Raw genomic sequence first — 20,220 nt, 5'->3', positions numbered from 1 at the left:
CTTAGGTTCCATTAGAACCTTTATTGTGGATCCAAAATATTGAAAACTCGGTATCAGATTCAATGAACGACTAAAATAATTGTTTTGCATTGTTCTAAGGAGTAGGAGAGGAGAACTTAGAACCAAGTAAGTGCCATAGAGTCAAATCCGCAATACAACTAAGAGTAATAAAAAATATGTGAAGAATAACTAAACACAATAATTTGATGAGACTAACTAAAAATGCGGGAAGCATCGCAAAAACAACGAGCTAATGATCAATTCTTAAGAGATTTTGACATCACATCTTTATCCAAAATCTAAAAGCATTTTGTGTATGAGTCAACTTCTTATATATCATTCATTTAACTCTCATCATAGTCGATGTATGACTAATCACTCATTTAACTCTCATCATAGTCGATGTATGACTAATCACTCACACTTGAACTCTAACAATCTTCCCCTGAACCTCCAACATCACTATACTTGTTCCGTTACACCTATATCCACCGATACTCCTCCATCAAACCGAGTCAGAACCCTGATTAAACTTGGTGGGAGTCCGAAAGCAAGCAACAATAGACTAATGACCAAAACTATAAGAGACCTTCACAACATTTTTTTTTTTTATTACAAAGAGGGCTTAAAGTTGTTTTCTTATTACTATAACCAATAATATTAAACAGTCTAAGTTTCTTCAGAAAAAAAAATATTAAACAGTCTAATTTACAAACCCGAAAATCTTTGTAATAATTTAGGTTAAGAATATTATCAAAGAAAATATTCTTTCAATTAAACCTCACCCAAATTCTTAGTTGTGTTCCAACAATTGAAAAGTAAAGTATAATATAACTATGTAATTTTCTTAATACTAAAATCAAGACTGTTACAAAACCCAATAATCCATGGTAAATTAATGACAAGAATATCAACAGTGAATAATTTTTTCAACTTAATTCAAAGAAAAAAATATCAAGTATCTACCTATACTACGTGACACGGTTGATTAATTATTGGAAAAAGCTTGATAGTGCGACAAACTATCCACGAAAAACAATGTATTTCTCGCACCAAGTAGCAATGCTCTTAATTATTTTATGATCTCTTAAACATGTTGTCAAGTTTGATTTCATACTTGAATGCATAGAAGAACATATGTCAAAAGAGTCAATCCCGTAAATGAATCTTAATGTAGTCAGAGATACGTATAGTGGTTATAGAATATGAATTGTTTGGTTTAAAAAATTTCATCATTCAAACAGTTACAAATCTAGACCATTCATTCAAGATTATATGACTCAATTTATAATATAGATAAACAATATTTAAAGGTGTATAAAAATCCCCAAAATCTCATAGTTTGATCTTAATTAGACGGTCATGATTCGCTTATTTATGAATGTTTGAATTCCCTAACCACAAGCGTCTAAATTTGTGGTTATGAGTGTGTTATGTCTATTATTATATTATACAAGCTAAAATATAGCATCATCTTTTTATAGTAGTATAACACCACATGTTGCATTCAAGATATTGCAACAATCAAGAATCAGTCAAATTCACCTCAAAAAAGAAAAATAATCAGTCAAATTGTACGGATAAGACATAATTTGAAAATTTTATTTACTATATTTGCATTTAAAAGCTAAATGAATGGTGACCATAATCTTAAAAGTTAAAACCAAACAAAACAATTTGTTATCCAGAACTATACCTAATTTCTCTCTCCAAATCAAAAAGACTTATATGATCAAGTTGAAAACAATTGTTGAAGGAAAAAGTGTTACACAAACATATCCAAAGAACAAGGAAAAATTCAATTCATCATGAACACATTGCAAAGATCTTCATGTTCATTTCGTCGACAAGGATCTTCGGGTCGGATATGGCAAGATGTGCATATCATGGAACCAAAAGGAAATGGAAATCCTTCACCAAGGAAGAATCAAATCAAGGAAGAAAATGTGTCACACATTGGAAGAAAGGTGCATGAAAATGAAACTTTACCACATTCACCACCTTCATCAACAAAAAATGAAAATAAGGTAAATAGAAGTTTTCTATCTTCTATTTTTGGGAGATGCATGAGTTCTCCAGCAATTCGAGAATGATAATGATCATTTGTTTGTACTTTGTCATTTCTTATCTTATGTTTCATGTTATGCAAATATGTCAAACATTGTTCCTTTTTTAATGAACAATATTTTATTTCTTCATTATTTCAATTAATATATGTTCTTCCATGGTCTTATTGTTGTTGTTCTGCTTATGTTTTTATGTAGAGTTATCAGCCATTGTTCAATGGTAACAAAGAAAATAATAGGAAAAATAAATATTTCAAAAATTCAAAAACTATACCCATTTTTGAAAAATCAAGCATCAATGCACAAAAGAATATGGAGCATGAGCCTTGAAGAAAAGAACAATTAAATGAAAATGAATAAATAAAGAATAAAAGTAATTAATAGTTAATCTTTGGAACAATCTTTTGTCGGTCTTTAGTTATCTCCCAACCTAACTACCAATCATTGTGTCTCATTTCCTCTTAAAAATATAGGGTTAAAACAAAACAAAAAAACTAATTAATCATTCATAAGTTTCTTTTTAAACATTGCAGAAGTTACAAAGTAATTATATTTGGATCAACAAAATTGGGTCCATAGTGCAAAATTAATATGATTCTTGGTCTATTTTTCACCAAAATAAACAAATTCTGAGAAAGGGAAAAAAGACATGTTTTTACAAGAATATTTCCGAGGGAAGCATAAAACATACCTTTAAGGTATTGTTTAAACATTTAAAAGTAGTAGTGACTTTCATCTTGAAAATTGTGTAGATTTGTACATGTGTTTAACTTGTATTTTTAAGATAAAATTTCTTTGTGAGTTATTTAAACAATGTCTTTAGAGAACTTGTTAGTAAGACCTTTTTTTTACTTCTTCAATGTGTACATCCAAAGTCATATGGAGGATGAGAAAAGTCCCAACCTTCGATTTTTATAGTCAATTTGAATCAAGTGGAAAAATATGAGATATGAATCCTCTCGTTGTCTCATTCATTTGCAGTCAAAAATTGGTTGTTGGATCTATTTAATGGATAAGAGATATCCGGTCGTTAGATCCAAAGACCGAGTATAAGATAGATTAAACTCAAAGAAGAGTCTAAACCTAATATAGGTTAAATTAGCACCTTGAGCGCAAAAATGTTAAAAAACGATTAAATATAGTACTATTTAATTGTTTCTTTTAAAATTGTCTTTATGTTTTTATTACTATATTTTAAATAAATATTAATACAACTTGGATGTAAATCCATTCAAATTCAATTGAGTTTGTTGGTCCAAGAAATATACCAAGCAGATTCAATTCAAACTATGAATGGATGATTACACCCTCAAGTTATCGAGGATAAAAGATTAAAGAATGAATGAAAAAGAGTGGAAGGTATAGTAAAAATTATCACTAGATTTGTAACATTCTATTTTTTATTTTTATAGATAGATGAAATGACAAATAACCACTGAAACTCATATACCCAATCAAATAAGTCGGGATTCAAACCTACGGTCACGGCGTCCAACCTAGCAATTTCGACAATTTTGTCAGTTGAACTAGGACTTGTTGACTCACTAGATTTGTAACTTAGTAGTCTACTTTAGTGCATTTTCTGTGACTCAGTCAACTGTAATACTTACTACTATATGAATTTATTTAATTTTTATTTTTAAACTGCAAAATTTGCTTGTCACGCATGAATGTTGAGTAATAAAATGAGATTGTTGAGTAATTTAATAATTTTTTCAATTTAATTATTTATCATTCTCATATACATTCTACAACTTTTACATCAATGAATCGAGAAAATTCAAAGATACATACATGGCAGTTAGCCATAGAATCTCATATCAAAATATTCTATGATTAACATCCTTATAATGTAATTATGATATTACATTAAGCTTAAGGCTCTTTTATGTTTAAGCTTCAACTTAAAAGACCAATCTGGTTGAAAGTGCTGTGGTCAATTTTATTCAACCGAATTGCACATAATAAATGCTCTGGCAAGTCCTCTGGCTTGTTTCCCTGTAAAGGCCATAGAAATTATGTCATTTACTAGAAAGCTTAATGAAAAGCTTATTGAATAAGTGCTTATCATTAATGTGCTAGCCTTTGTTTGGATAAACAACTTAATTAATCGCTTATAGCATAAACGCTTGTCATATATGTGCTTATGCATGTGATATTTTGTATAACAAATGATAAAACAAAGTCAAATTATAAATTATAAGTTGTTCTCATAAGCGATCATAGATAAGCTTAAATTAGTCTGTCCAACCAAACAGGGCTATGTGTTTGAATGAATAGCTTAATTAAGTGCTTGTTGGATAAGTGCTTATGTACAAGTTATTATTTCTGTAGTCTAAAAGAAAGTATAGTTAATTGTCTACATATAAGTTGTAAATTATTTTCATAAGCGCTCTCAGACACTTCCGCAAATGCTTATGTCAATAGATAAAGTACAATAAATTGTTCATAATTCATGTTGCAAATCGAATGATATAAGATAATTACCTGAATTGTCAGACCAAAATCAAGGTTACATAGCTTCAGTCTTTCTATGAAGCCTTCAAATCCTTTCCTTGCAATATAGCTAAATCTGTGCACATCTATATCTATCTCAAGATAGTTTTCTCCCTGTGAGAAAAAGAGATTCAGAATAAGAACTTTTTTGACAGGATAGAAAATTATCAAGATAATTCAGATTATATTGTATATTGTATTATACTTTATGCATAGCACGGATACTTAAGATTGAAATCATGTATGGTGTCCGATTCCGAAATATGTTGTTCCATTCAATTAATCTATTTTCTCAATTACTGTCAGTATCGACGTGTCAGTGCAGTGTCCGATGTCTAAGTCGATGTTTTATATCATGTTATGAGTTTGAGTGCCAGTGTCGTATCCGGATGTCCAACGACAGTAACATATGGCATACCAATGCACCAATTAAAAACGAGTGCACTGCAAACGACACAATGTAAACAAATTTGTATATGAAAATGAGTGAGTAAACCAATATCCAAACGAGTTTCGATAATAATTCAATGAAACTAGCATATGTTAGTGTATTTACCAAGTAAAACTCATGCTGAGGACGTGAGAGAACAGGTTTTTCATTGTAAGCATTCATCAACTTCTTCTCTGTTGCGCTTAAATTAAGATTGTCCACATTCACCACTCTACCTAAGATTTTTAATCTATCTCTAAAGGGTGCGATCGAATCCATAGGGAAGCCTTTAACTCTCTCCACTTCATCGTTTATCATTTTCTGTCAAGAAACAAAAGAACAAATTAATCATAGACAGTTATAGAGGCAAAATCTTCAGTAACATGAAGCATAAAAATTGGGTAAAAAAGGCGAAAGAGCATATTTCAATAACTTACAGTGATATTTTCTCGAAATTGTTCCGAAAGATCTTTAGAATATTTTTCAGATAATTTGAAGTACAAAACCACATTCATTCCTTCGCCATCATTTTCACTTTGGAAGATTGAGGCAGTATATAACGGTATCTGCATTTCAAAGAAAATAAATATGTTAAGATCTTAATGAAAATAATCCAAATCGTGATGGATGTGTATCTGTGTATTCCACCTTTACAATTTTCAGTGCATAAGATACAAAATTGTCAATAAATAGCTACTCATATAAGGATTAGAAATTCCAAGTTCGAATTTAATTAACTAGGAAATATGAAATTACCTGAATATTTACAACAAGAATAGAAGGGACATCCCCAGGTACATTTATTGCAGGAATTTGTACATAGCGGGCAATATGGTCAACTTTTCGTGGAGACAAAAAGAGGTCAGCACCAAGGGGATAGAAAGCAGCACCGCTTGGAGCAAACTCTTTCTTCTTATCCCTGAAAACCATGCAACAATAAATTATATAACTACAAAAAATGGAGCTATGTTTGATAATTTAATGATAATGACCTCTATCTACAGAGAGAGAGAGTCTCCGCCCTAACAACCAATGCTTTAAAATCCGGATGACAAATAAATAATGAAAACCGGTTGTACCGACCATGGTCAACTTAGTTCAGCCTCAATTCAAGCAAATTGCAATACAACTGGGATTAAACCAACCGGCAAACTGGTCAGATACCAATTCAACCGGCTGGCTCGGTTTTTAGCTAACAAAAGGAAGTTTAGTTCAAATCAAACATTTGGTGCATACCTCAAGTAATTCTTTCCTCTGACTCTGAAGGAACTTGGCTCAAGTGGTGACCAAGAACCAGGGGTTTGTTTCTCTATCGGACAAAATGGAATGGTCGAACCTGCTACTAGTTTTTGTTTGAATGCCCTGGGGGAAACTGAAACAAAAGATAAGTCAATAATTAGTAACGATAAAAAAAAACATAAAAATAACTACTACCAAAAACATCTAAAAAATTGTGAAGTTCATGATACAACAAGCTTAACATGAAGAGCTTTATTTCACTGTCAGTGCAGTCTGAGAAGTAAAAGTAGATCAATCATAGCCAACACAGTATCATCCTTTTTCAAAGTCATAGATAAAAGCTTGAAGGAGAAAAATAATGAGATCACTCACGTAATGCCATGTCAGAAGGCCCTTCCCTCCACTTGAATGACAGTTTAGAAAGCGACTTTCTTCTTGAACTCGGTGTGTCAGGACTCGATGGCCGTTTCTTCTCGACAACAGGGGGATTAGAAGAAGAAAGGCAAGGCAAACAGTTGTTTGGCAGAATCCCACAATGATCAGGGGTTAGGGTTAGTATTCTTTCCTCTCCGTTCTCATCAGCATGAGTTGCAGAAATTTCTCCTGTTAAAAACATAGTGAACTCAGCTCAAGAACTATCGGAGTTCAATGCAGAAAAATATTGTCTTGCACTTGACCCGAGTGCACGTTTGGATTGGCAATGAGTTTGGTGAAATCACAGTGGTACCATGATTTTGTTGAAGCTCCAAAGTGCAGCTTTCAACAAAATCATAGTGGCTCGCCGTGATTCCACTAATCGCACAATCAGTTCAAACATGCATTAAGTAATATTGAAAGAAAACTTGTTTCGACTAATTATAAGCCTGCAATCTTAGTTCCTATTGTCGATGATAAACAGACACAAAACCGACTCCTTTAGGAGATGAAGCAACTAGTCATGACCCGATTTCACAACCATTCAAAGACGCCATCGATCAAACATTAACATAAAAATTAGGGTTTCTAAAAAGAGGTTTCTGGCAAGGTTTTGATGCCTCAGCACGCCTCAACTGCTGAGGCACCCGCATCTGCCATATATGACTGCAATTCTCCGGAATTAAGGCCAGATCAACAGTATCTAACTGTGTTTCCCCGCAATACCAAGGATCATGACGTGAACTAAACTAAACTATAAACTCATAACATAAATCTCCGGTAAACTCATACCATGATGCTCAAATAAATAGATTTCATACAAAAAAAAAAGAAAATACACAATATTCAATAATGCATGTAATAAAATTAAATAAATCCATCACATAACGCTCAAATAAACACATTTCATTAAAAATTACCATCATAAACACTATAAAACTCATCATCACATTCAGAATCCAACGCTGAAGTAGAATCAAACCAAGCAGCATCTGGAAAAACAGAAAATTAGTTCCACTTCAATCTCAAATCAATCAAATACACATTAAATTTTAATTTTCCTCAAAAATCATAAATTTCAACTCAGAAAATAAAAATTACAATCAAATCAAATATAGCAGATCAATCTCAAATCAATCAAATACGCATTAAATCATCATTTTCTTCAAAAATCATAAATTTCAACTCAGAAAAAAAAATTATAACTGAATCAAATACAACAGCACTCATTAATAAACTAAAATAAAAATAATAAAATATCATTGGATCAAACATTAACAAAAAAAAAATTACTAATTGAATAAAAAATTGGAAAATTGAAGTAATTAAGTACCTGAAGCACGATTAGAAGCTTGTAAAGCAGAATTAGAGTGACCAAGATTTGATTCAATCTTATGAGAAGAAACTCTTCTTCTAAGAATTCTTCTTCTTTTTCTTCTATGATTATGACAATTCATTCTCTTCATTTTAACACCATCATCATTTACTTTAGGTTTAGAAGCACAACCACCCATTTTTCAATTTTTCTCTCAATTTTTTCTTCAAAACCCAGTTCGTGATTCTTGTTCTAAATCACAAAAATCGAAACTTTTTTCCAAAGGGTATTCAGAAATTCAATGGGTTTTGCTTTTCATCACCAGCATCGTTGTTGAGCTGGTGAAGGGTCATTCATGGAACATAACAAACAAAAAAACATTATATGAACAGTTTGGTTTTATTAAGGATGTGGTCCAAGGGTTGAGATTTTGACACGTGGATATGTTGATGAGATCTATGATGAAAGATAAAAAAAACTTTTTCTTTTATCACTCTTGGTTTGGTTCTAAAAGTAGTGGTGTTTAAATTTTGATATTAATGCTTCAAAAATAAAATATCAGTAAAAATTAATTATTTTTCATTCCCTTCATTTATTTTATTTATGAGGTTTTAATTTCTCTGTCTTTTATCTTCCCATATTTTTGGGAAAAAATATATCTTAGTTTTTAAGTAAACTGTTTTTGTTCCTTCAAAAAGAAAAAAGTAAACTGTTTTTGTCGACTCTCCGTCTTTAAAGCAAGGTTTGATAATCGAAGTTCGACGAGGAGATAAATAAAGTAAAGTTTAAGAAAAAATTGTTATAACCATAAACTAGACTTATACTCTTTTGATTAAATTTTAGTAGAAGAGTTCGATCCCTTTAATAAACTATTAATTTTTTTAAGGGAGTAAACTATTTGTTTTTACGAGTCTCTTATATCTTAACCAATGTTCTGAATTCGAATCTAACATTGAACATCCATCAACGTTAAAATTCTTAAAAAGAGTTTACAATTCATTTGGGTCCCATAAGACTCGAAGGATTAATCTCTGCAAGTTGCGCACGAATGATATCGGATTTACACAAAAAAAAGAGTAAACTATGTTTTTGTTTTGGCTAAAAAAGAAATAAAATATTTTTTAAATCAACTATGGATACATGTGATTCCAAATCCGAAAATTGTTTTTTCTTTTTTTTGACAAACAAATTCGAGAATTGTTGAATCATCTCTAAATTATTTGTTAATTGTTATATTTTTGACCAATGATTCGTAATTTCATCAAAAAGACCATTGTGTACACACTAATCTCATTGTACCTATAATTTTGACAAAATGTAAACATATTTTAAAAGGAGATATCGTAAAAAAAATTCAATTAAATGTCTATGACAAATTTGTGTATGTGGCTACTGTAAAAAAGAATATTTGGGTGTGTGATGTTTTTGATGCACTTGTTTTTGTTGGTGTACGAATTAAGCTTATCGACACATCAAAGAACCAATGTCACAAAATAAGTTCTAATTATAATGCGAAAGCTTTATTTATTTATTTTTGGTTTGTAGGGTATGAAAGCTTTAAGTACGACTAAAATATTTGGTTAAAAAAGTCTAGACCCTAAAAACAAAATACCTTAAAGTCTCACTAAAAGCCAAAAGTTCTAATTTATAATAATCACACTAAAAACTACTCTAGATAAATCTTACATGCAATAGTGTACAATGTACATTAAGCAATATAAACTATTACTGCTCTAAAAAAAATATTATTAAATAAATGTTTCATTAAATACACAATTATTCTTAATTCACAGTTTATATTTGAAATATTTATTTTTCTTTTTTAATAAATAACCATTTCTTTGACCCACAAGCATATTTCGGTTAAAATAGACATTGTTAAGTGTAAAGTCTAAGGTTCGAACTTCGAATTTTTTTTATTTACCTTATGTATAAATTTCTAGCTATCATGCAACTTGACAACAAAAAAAATCATTTCTTAACGTGATGGATAAATTAAGTAATATAATTAATTGTTATTTTATTAAAATAAAATTTATTATTTTAATATTTTATTTGTCTCTTAATGTTTTATTCCTATAAAATTCTTCCCTTTTAATTAATTAATAAATTTTTAGACAACAATTAATTAATTAATAAATTTTATTCATATATTGGTATATAATTATAACTTTATATTTTAACAAAATTTAGTGCATCAAAAACTCTTTCGATCTCCAATCAAGACTAAAAAAGTTCAACGATGAAGCTAACAATATTTTCATGAGATGATACATGTAATCTTTGATATATAAGCATTCATCCCTAAACACGTCGAATGTGATTTGGTAAATTGAGAAAAATAAATATTTATATACTATTGTTACAAAAAAAATGTATACTATTCTAAATATCACAAAGATCCAAACCTCATTTGTCAAAAAAGGAAAAAAATCCATTTTTTAAACAATTTTATGAGTCATATCCATAAACACCCCTTTAGAAAGTGACACATGGTGGTAGGTCGGCAATAAACAGAATTGATTCCAAAATACTTTTATGTTGAATTTGTTGAATTTAGTTTAAAATTGACTCTTCCTTGAGAATAAGTAAGTTAAGCTTGAAATACTCTATAATTCAATTCATTTGGTTATCATCTTTCATAGATGTTTAAAGATGGTCAACCTTTGTCGTGTAACCTGTTTGATATTTAAGGTGGATCTTATTCTTATACTGTTTGAATTTAGTCAAATATCAACTTTTGTTTGGATAGCAGATGAAATGACAAGAATTATTAGAAGCATACAATTCACTTGAGAGTTAGCCTGGTGATATTGACTTAAAACTTGAGAGTGTGCTCATCCTTAAGTCTCAAATTTGATTCTCACTGATACTGTGTAGTCTAATTTAACTTCAAAAAAATCATTATAAACATACCGGCACACACAAGTAAAAGAGTCGGGTTTAAACCTAGGTTAAGATCGAACAATTTCTTCATTTTTAACAATTGAGTTAGAATTTGTTAAATATAAGTGAATTAAATTCACATGAACACTATTTATGCCATTTAACCTACCTAATACTAACAAAATATCTTTCCCTTGAAATGTACAATCACATGTACACTATAATGTACTTTATTTCATATATTAAAATTTAAAAATTCTCTCAACAAAAGAGAGCTTGCGTTGGCTCTTCTCCGCATAAATTAAAATAAAATAGAATTAACATTTTCATTATGTTAATTAATTATATGGATGGATATGGATTAAGAAAGAGATATGAATGAAGAAAGAAAGCGTGTGCAATTGAAAGAGAAAGAGTGTCCCTACACTAGACAGACATAGACATAGACATAGACAAACAAAACCCAGAAGAAGAAGCAGCAGGTAGGTAAGTTCGTGAAGACAGTTGTTAATGTTTTTTCTGTTCTTTCTGACACTATCACTTATTAAGGCACGTCATGTCTTCTTCATCAAATCGTGCACGCACTACCACGTCACTTTTATCAATTTATAAATATTACTACAAATTTCTTCAACATAAAAATTGCTCAAAAATAAAACCATAAAAACTTAAGTACTCAAGAATACTTGTTAATATTTTTTTTTTTTTTTATATACTGAAAATTAAAATAATCTTTGAAAATCCTAAACACAAAGAAGCGAAAAAGATAGAGTTTGAACGTCGATAACAATTGAGTTCAAACTTAATAACTTTGATATTTATATCAATTAAGCTAAAATTATTTAGTTTATTTTCTTCTAAAAAACTTTAAGCTTTTTGAATTGGTTTCTTTGTAAAAGTGCACAAGAGGAGGCATAGGGTCGGTGAAACACAAGAATCGACTTAATAAAAAGAGGGAAAATGTATAGCTGACAAACAAGCTTTAAGTCGGAGTAAAAAAACTCCACATCTCAGATGAAGGAGTTTTCGATATAATAATGAACATTTTAAATAAAATGATTTTGATGATTTTTTAGATAAAGTCCCGATCACTAATAAAATATCTAGAGTGTATAATTGTTACCAAATATATGTGAGTGTACATAAGTTACACTTAAAAATAACATTCTTTAAAATATCATTCTTGTTAAAATATTCAAATGTGAATATCTATAAGTGTGTATAAAGGAGTAAAAAATGGAAGGATTTATCCAAAAAAGAAAAAAAAAATGCTTTTTGAAGATATTTTAGTTTTGTCTTGACAAAATGCCTTTTGAAGATATAATAATCAAACAAATGTTAGATACTGCACAAAGGAATATCCTATTGCGAATGCCGACATACAACGTTACTCATTGAAAAACTGTTTTTCAATTTTTTTGAGGGATCATTGAAAAACTGTTGATTACAAATGGAAATAGTAGCTAGGTTTTTATTTTTATTTTTTATGTATAGCCAAAAAATATTATTTTTTTGGTATTAATCCTCCATTTTTTAGGGAGAAAACTCTAATAAATCCAAGTTTAGGGATGAGATAGATAAAATCTAAAAAAAAATTATTCAACGTAAAAATCTAATTAGAATTCTCTCGAATATTTTGTCATCCCGTAAAACTCAAGAGTTCAAAGTCAAATTCAAAATATATTAGAAATCACTTTTAAATCACAAAAAGGACTAAAGATAGTGATGATAACACGCACAATTTTCAAATAACACACAAAGCAAAATTACCCTAAGAGAAATGATATTTGAACATCCATTTAGTAACAACTTTTGCAACAATTTTCTCTCTCATACTCACATTACTTTTTACTTATCTCTCTATTGCTATGGTTTCCGTGCTAATATCACTTTTTTCTTTGTAAAATATAATTGTCAAATAAGTTATCACCAAATTGATTGTTCAAATAACACTTCTCTTACCCTAAACCAACCAATGTAGCAAAAATGAAACACATAACCACCACCAATAACAACAACCAATACAAGACATTAAACATCAACTCCTAAACATACAAGTTGTTGAGACCATTAATCATACACATTATTGAGAACAATAATTTAAACCAGTAAACTAAATATCAATCCCCTATTGCATTAAGAATATGAAAGTATTTCAAGCTTTTCATATAGACCATAAGAAAAACCAAGGAAAATAATTCACACTTCATAAATAAGTTCTAATAGCAATAACTTAAATAAATAAGTTTAATGTTAGACCACTTTCATCATGTGCTGGTTCTAAATACTTCTACTGGGGTTAGTTGACATTTTTAAAAAGAATCATTATATTCTTTTCTGTTCAAAAATAAAGTTAGACCGTGCGTAGTTGCTTGACAAAAGCAGAAATTGTACACTCACAGCAGTATTTTTTTCAAATCAATTGACCAAAATAACTGTTCCTTAAAAATCTTAAAGTCAATATTAAAATATAAAAAAACAAATCCATATTCAACACAAAGTATAGTGTTAATTTTATAATAAAAAGATGTATAAAGTATATATGATTCTAGTTTTTTAAAATGGTCATAGCGTGATGTCTCCGTGAACATAACTAAATTGATATGGACAATCCATTATTATATGCAGTGATTGTGGTTCAAACCCCAAACATCCAATTAAGTTATGCACTTTACAAAACGAATTTTAAACATCAAACTATTTGACAAAAAAAAAAGATAATACCGTGGCTTATTTTCTTTTTAACCATCTTACTAATGTGATGCATCTATTAACTTTGTCGATAACTATTATTAGACAATCTAGTTAAACTCATAATTTTTATAATATATCCATTTGTGCAATTATTTCTTTATTATTTTGATCTAACGAGACTTTTACAATATAGGGATAATATGTGAATAAAAAATATTATTTTATCTGAATCTATTTATAAGAGACAATTAGGTCAGTATCTAATCTAATATTTGGACTATATACATCAATTTTTATTGGCATAATTATCTCTTATATATAAGATCGAATAGAGTAATAAAGATCGATATTGAAAACATATGTTTTTATAAAGGCCAACATGGTCATGATTCAAGGAGAGCCTTGAGTAGATACCAAGTTATTGATCAAAGAAGTATTTTATCAGCAAGCAAAATCTCTCAAAAACATACACAGAAAATATTATACTTTTTGTCTAGAACTCTTCCCCTCTAACCAACAATTGGTACCATATTCCAGCAAATGAATAGGCTATTCTAAACGATGTTTATCATCCACACTAAAGGTTCACTTTCACACTTTGAACTTAAATTATAACAAAAACTTTAGAGGTATTTGATATGTTGAAGCGCACTTTTGAACTTGCAATATCCATCATTTTCACACTTTGATGTGTAAATTTCAATGTTAGTTTCTTTGGATAAAAAACAAATAAATCCTTTTTCGATCATTGTGAAATATATAGTATTGGACCCTTTTGAGTTTAAAAGTCTACTCAAGAAAATCATTGTTGAATATTTAATTTACACACAACAAGAGGAACGTACTTATGTGTCATGTTTAATAGCACTATCCCTCCTCCTATAGTAAATATATTTTAGTTATTTCAAATATACTCCATATTAATTTATTAAACTAAAAAAGTTCTTGAATAATCCAATTTTTGTTTACACAATCCTTATTAACATAACTTTAAATATATGTTTTTCTTCTTTCTTTTGTAAATTTTTTCCTCAAAATTATTTGATTTTCATATTTTTTTTATGAACTACGTGGATAAAGAAGAGTACTATATATCTAAAGCATGGAATGTGATATGTGTAGGACCGAAAGTAGGAGAGTACTCCTTGTTTCTTCTTTGATCGACATCCCTTGATGATGGTCCCAATATCTAATACTATAAAAGAGAACAAGACAACAAACATCATGTATGTGCATTGTCTCTTAAACTAAAACTCCAAATACTATTAGGAATTTGAATTTGGAGTGTCAATGTAGGAATCTATTTTGGACCCAACTTTGGATTTTGGACACACAACAAAGCAAGGTATACAGCTCGACATTGACACCGACACCTTCAAATCTAGTACCAACTCAGTACCAAGGTCAAATTTGCATGAAAAAATCTCCGATTTATCGAAAGTCAGTATTCAATTGAACAAAGATATCGAAGCATAAATTTCGATCAACATTTTCACTGCGAAAATCTCTAGGAATCTAAGTTTCAATGAACATTTTTCTGAGGTTGAGCAACGGGGCAAACAACATTCATAATTGGTTTAGAAGATTGCTCTTTAGACTTCAAAGCCAGCTATCACACGCATGAAAATAACCTTTAATACCCCCAACTGTATTTCATTGCTTAATTTGTTCTTTTGGAGCGAACGGTAGTTAACTACCGTTGAAGGTATTTTGGTCATTTTCAGGTGTGGAATAGCAAATCAATCGGTGTAAACAACAATCTTTGTTGTTCTAACATGTTTGAAGCCCACGTTATGGAAAACCCAATTTTTATTGAAATTGTCTAATTGGAAACAAATGCCATGTAATTGGGTTTAGAGTTGTTATTGAGACCTCCCACAAAATAAAAATGTATCAATTCAAAGAATATCCCATCAAGGATCTTTTACGTGGGTAAATATATCTTAGTGTGCCTTAGGATGCTTGCTTAGTGATTCAACTGTTTTGTTTAGCCGATTTGACTTTGTGATTCATTTGTGTTACTTTTGTTTGTTACGATTCCATGCACATCTTATACTAAAACCAAACGATTTGTTACACTCTTACATGAATATTGTAAATTCTAACGTACCAAGTTCAATTTCTATTGATAAAAAACAAGTTGATTTAATATAATGTTGGATAGTAAATAATTACTTGTTGACATCAAAGATACCGGTGAAATCCGAATAACCTAACCACCCACATTTCAAATTTGTCATTTGAAATTGATATTTTTTTAGACTATATAGTTATTCTGAAATTTCATGTACATGAACGTGTATATTTCAAAAAACAAAATGTACATGTACGAGTAGTTTAAGTAACAAGCTCTTTTAAGAACATGAAAGAAAAAAGGAAACATACTTTTCATTTTCACCATGAATGCAATTCATCCTTTTTTTTTTAAGAACAAAAATCAAAATCAAATGCAGAATAAAAGCAAAAGGCATGAATAAAAAATTCAGATAAAACCAAATTTTTATGTGACATGTAGTTGATATGAGTTCAGTATACTTTATATATGATCATCCAACACTCACTCCCTCCATTTGTTTAAGTTTTTTAGAAATAATTTTTGACTTTTCGTTGTGTTTTAAAGTTTTTTAAAAAAATATTTTGTTGAAAAAAATACTTTCTATGCTGAAAAATGAAAATAGCTACTCTAATTAGCATTTGAAGAATTTTTTTAACGGAAGAAAGAGAAAAACATAGTTTATGGGGTATATTATTTTTCGGTCATATTAATAAAAAGAGTAAATTATATTTTTTTTCTTTAAAAGATTTTTTTTTAAAACATTCTTTAAAAGATGTTTGAATTACCATTTTCTCATATCTTATGTTAAAATATACATTTTGGTCAAAAAAATTTAAAAATATACATTACTCTCTCCTCTAATGCAAAACATATTTACTAAACATTTCACCCCCTTCCCCTAAGCCTGAAAGAATTTTTTTTTTGTTGACAAAAGCCTGAAAGAAACTTGTTAGATTCCTTTTCCCTCTTATGTTAAAATCTACAATTCCTTCCCTTTATATTTTTTTTTATTTCTAATAATCTAGTAAAAAATAATCTAATACACTCTGAAGTAAAATAGTATTATGGATCCATTTTTAATATAATGAATTTACTTTTTATTGCACCCTAATCTATTGCCTATGGCAACCCATAAACTTAACACATCCTTTATTTTAACATCTTTGCCGAGTAGAAATTGAAACAATCCCAGTGGATACGAACTTATAAATTATATTACTTCGATTCATTTTTAGTACACTTGCTAAAAGTCTATCAACGGCTCAAAATTTATTAGATATCATAAAAATATTTATTTATATTAAAATATATTATAGTGTAATGTATATTTAATTATTGAGGGAGAGTGTTGTGATTCAAGCATCTCATAAAGGATGTGAATACAAGTTTTACTTTTCAAATGAATGGAACCTATGTTTAACCTAAGAGGGAAGAATGTAGTGTAATTCAAACTTCTTTTAAGATATGAGAGTGTGATTTACTCTAATAAAAATCACTCCCTCTGTATTTTTTATAAGTCACTTTGGAGAAAAGATTTTGGTTTTATTATACGCTGTTTTACAATATCAATACATCATTGATGATTTACTACTCTTTTTACTGCAATTTTGAATACGAGTGAAAATGTTAAAACGATTTATAATAAAACACGGAAGAAGTATTCAATATACTCTACAGGGATTTAACTTATTGTCGGTGTCTAATTATTTTACACATGCAACAATAATATGATGTATTGTCACATCAGTAATGAATATGAAAAACATACAAGTTCTCATATTTATTAATTGACGTGACAATACATAATTGAATGCATATGTAATATAATCTTACACCGTCATGTATAATATTTAAACTCATTCTACGATGTAAATATTTTAGCAGAGCTTTTCTCATTTAGTATTAATTTGAGTGAGCCACCAAAAATATATTTAACACTATTCTTAATTAATACTTCATACAGGAATTTAATTAACATGCATTGCTAGTGTCAAATTTTTTTATACATACAGTCAATGATGTGTTGTCATGAAAAAATACGAGTAGAAATATTATCACAAAACATAACAGTAGCTCCTTCACACCACCACCATACAACTGAAACCGAATTGAAATTTGATCAATTCTCCACCATCAACCAAATTAAAACTATGGCTCTATCTGCTATGCAACATTTATTTCTTCATTCTCTATTTGGTTTACAACACTAAGGTTGTGATGACAGTATGTCGTTCTCTATTGATCAAGTCATGATAATTTTGATAAATTTTAATCAATGTACTAAAAATTGAATCAATAAAGTTTACAAGTTCATTTACATAGTGATTGTTTCAATCTTTTAACAACAATTAATTATAATAAGATTTAATAAAATGGGGATATGAAAAGTATATATTCAATTTAACAGAAAATAAAAATGGAAATAAATGGTTTTGAGAAAGTAGTTTTAATCAATTAATTCTTATTACAAGGTTTCTACAATTATTCTCCTAATTTAACAACAAATTAACAAAGTAGTTTTAATTAATTTCTTGAAGCTACAACACCTTAATCCCTTAGTTGAGTCCATACTTGTCAAAGGTTTTGTATGAACATTAATTTCTATATCATAACCTAACAACCATATACCACTAGATTGATCCATTAGATTAATCAGTAGTCAATTGATCTTTGAAACCATTTTATATAAGATCAATATACGAAGAGCATTATGAACAAATAATTATGAATAAAATTAGAATTAGAATTACATTGGAATAGAGTTTCAAAGAGTACATAGTTCAACAACTCAAATTAAAATTATTTAAAAATCTAATCAAAGAAAACTAATTAGACATGATCAAAGGAATAAGTAACATAATATTATAATACAAAAAATAAACTGATAGAGTTACGTCGTTTCCGTTGTAGCTTCTCAAATTCCTTTCAATTGGTGTTGTTCTTGTTTCCCAATTCCATGTGTCGTTTTGATCTCCACGATCGTGATACTCCAAAACGTGGCTTCTGTAGAAAATGTGCCTCCTTTAGAAAACGTGATCCTTCTATTCCTGGGCGGCTCTTTTCTTTCTTTTTTCTCTTGGGTCAAAGGCCCAATCGGTTTATTAATTCCTACACCCTCCATGCTACTTGTGTAGTCACCTTTTTTTTTCAACATGTAATCCTTTTCTTTGTACGATCACATTACTTCATACAACATGTTTTTGCTTTATTCTCTTCACTAACCACTAATTGACCAATAATAATAATAATAATAATACATGACTCAATAAATAAAAAACTACAATTTATTCCAAATGATTCTAAATAAATACTAAACTAATAAAAATAGATAAAAGTTTAAATAAAAAGACTATAAAAATATGATATGACAGACTGTCATCACAACCTTAAACTTGAACTATTACTCGTCCTAAAGGAACAAACTTGTTAAATAAAAAGTGAAAGCAAAATAAAAGACTTAACTCACCCTCAAACTTCATCTCCTAACTAGTAATTGATGAACAAGTTTGCTTTATCGACAACTTTATCAACAACTTTTCGCACAAGTTTGAAAAAAGCTTTCCATATTTGTCATGCATGTATGCCATATTACCATAAGCTTAAATAAGTTTCTAAATCGTCAATCAAAGTCAATATCAAATACACATATTAAAGTCTTTTGAGGTTATAACGATGCTCAGATGAAGGTGAGATAATTTTTGGGAAGTAGGTTTAATTAAAAGAAATGGAGTTAAACATAACCTGCATTGTTGGAGAATGAAAGTTTTGTTAACCCACTTACCCTCAAAATCAATACAAGAGTACTAGAGAACTATTTTTGAGACATTTTATATGATTCCTTCAACTTTTTTTTGTTTTTTTTTCTTTTCTCCATACTTTGTACGTTTATTTATCATTCTTTTAAGATATACATTTTTTAAACCTCTTGAGTTCTCTAATACTCATACCCTAAACTTTAATGTTGCTAATTCAAACAGTAATCTCACACTTAAAATTTAACATACAACTTATATAGCTTAACTCCAACACAAAATTGAAAGGAGACTTCAATTAAAAGTTTTTTGATTTGATTTCTTTGTAAAAATGCACAAAAGATATATTTCAATTAAAAGCACAATGACCAATGAAACACAAGAATCAACTTCAATAAAAAGAGAGAAAATGCATAATTGACGTGCAAGCTTTAAGTCCTTAAAGGACTCCACATCTCAACATAAAAGATAAATAGACTTTAATATTAGAACGAAAACTTTAAATGAAATGAATATATGACTTTTTTTTTGATAACCCTCTGATTTTTAGACAGAGTAGCGATCTCTAATAAAAATATTCAGAGTGCACAGTTGTTACCTAATATATACAAGTTTACACGAGTTACACTTACAAATAACATTCTTGTTAAAATATTCAAATGTGAAGTTATTTTAACCATCAATCTACCTTCATTAAACTTATGAAGTATATCTAAGTATTTAACAAAGAGATTAATAATCCATAAAGTCATTTAAAATATTTAATTATAATAAGCTGGTCTTTTAAGTTTTTTTTATAGAAATGATATCTGAACACACAATTCTTAACAAATACTAGACACCATGGACAAATAAGTAATTTCACTTTTAAA

General features: G+C 29.1%; 1 protein-coding gene across 2 annotated transcripts; it reads right to left on the bottom strand.

The window, feature by feature from the left end:
- Positions 1–3,760: 3,760 nt before the first annotated feature.
- LOC11425332 (uncharacterized) lies at positions 3,761–8,337 on the bottom strand. 2 transcript variants are annotated; one of them, XM_003618379.4, is made up of 9 exons: positions 7,979–8,336; positions 7,566–7,637; positions 6,604–6,834; positions 6,229–6,364; positions 5,749–5,911; positions 5,430–5,558; positions 5,119–5,313; positions 4,554–4,676; positions 3,766–4,064 (listed from the first exon to the last, which is right to left on the bottom strand). In XM_003618379.4, the coding sequence occupies exons 1-9, from the start codon at positions 8,157–8,159 to the stop codon at positions 3,966–3,968; spliced, it is 1,329 nt and encodes a 442-aa protein (XP_003618427.1). In that variant the 5' UTR covers positions 8,160–8,336; the 3' UTR covers positions 3,766–3,965. The 2 variants fall into 2 exon arrangements, with proteins under 2 accessions (XP_013450900.1, XP_003618427.1); XM_013595446.3 differs by lacking the exon at positions 6,604–6,834 and having other exon boundaries at positions 3,761–4,064; positions 7,979–8,337.
- Between the last annotated feature and the right edge of the window lie 11,883 nt (positions 8,338–20,220).

Source organism: Medicago truncatula, chromosome 6 (assembly GCF_003473485.1).
Source record: "Medicago truncatula cultivar Jemalong A17 chromosome 6, MtrunA17r5.0-ANR, whole genome shotgun sequence".
Taxonomy (NCBI): Eukaryota; Viridiplantae; Streptophyta; class Magnoliopsida; order Fabales; family Fabaceae; genus Medicago; species Medicago truncatula.
The sequence above is the reverse complement of the archived record's forward strand: the minus strand, read 5'-3'. Positions and strand labels throughout refer to the sequence as shown.

Coding starts and splice junctions, on each gene's coding strand:
- LOC11425332 (XM_003618379.4), bottom strand. CDS start 8,159: ATGGGTGGTTGTGCTTCTAAACCTAAAGTAAATGATGATGGTGTTAAA. Junction 6,365..6,603: donor GCCTTCTGACATGGCATTAC/GTGAGTGATCTC, acceptor CTTTTGTTTCAG/TTTCCCCCAGGGCATTCAAA. Junction 5,314..5,429: donor AATTTCGAGAAAATATCACT/GTAAGTTATTGA, acceptor GTTTCTTGACAG/AAAATGATAAACGATGAAGT.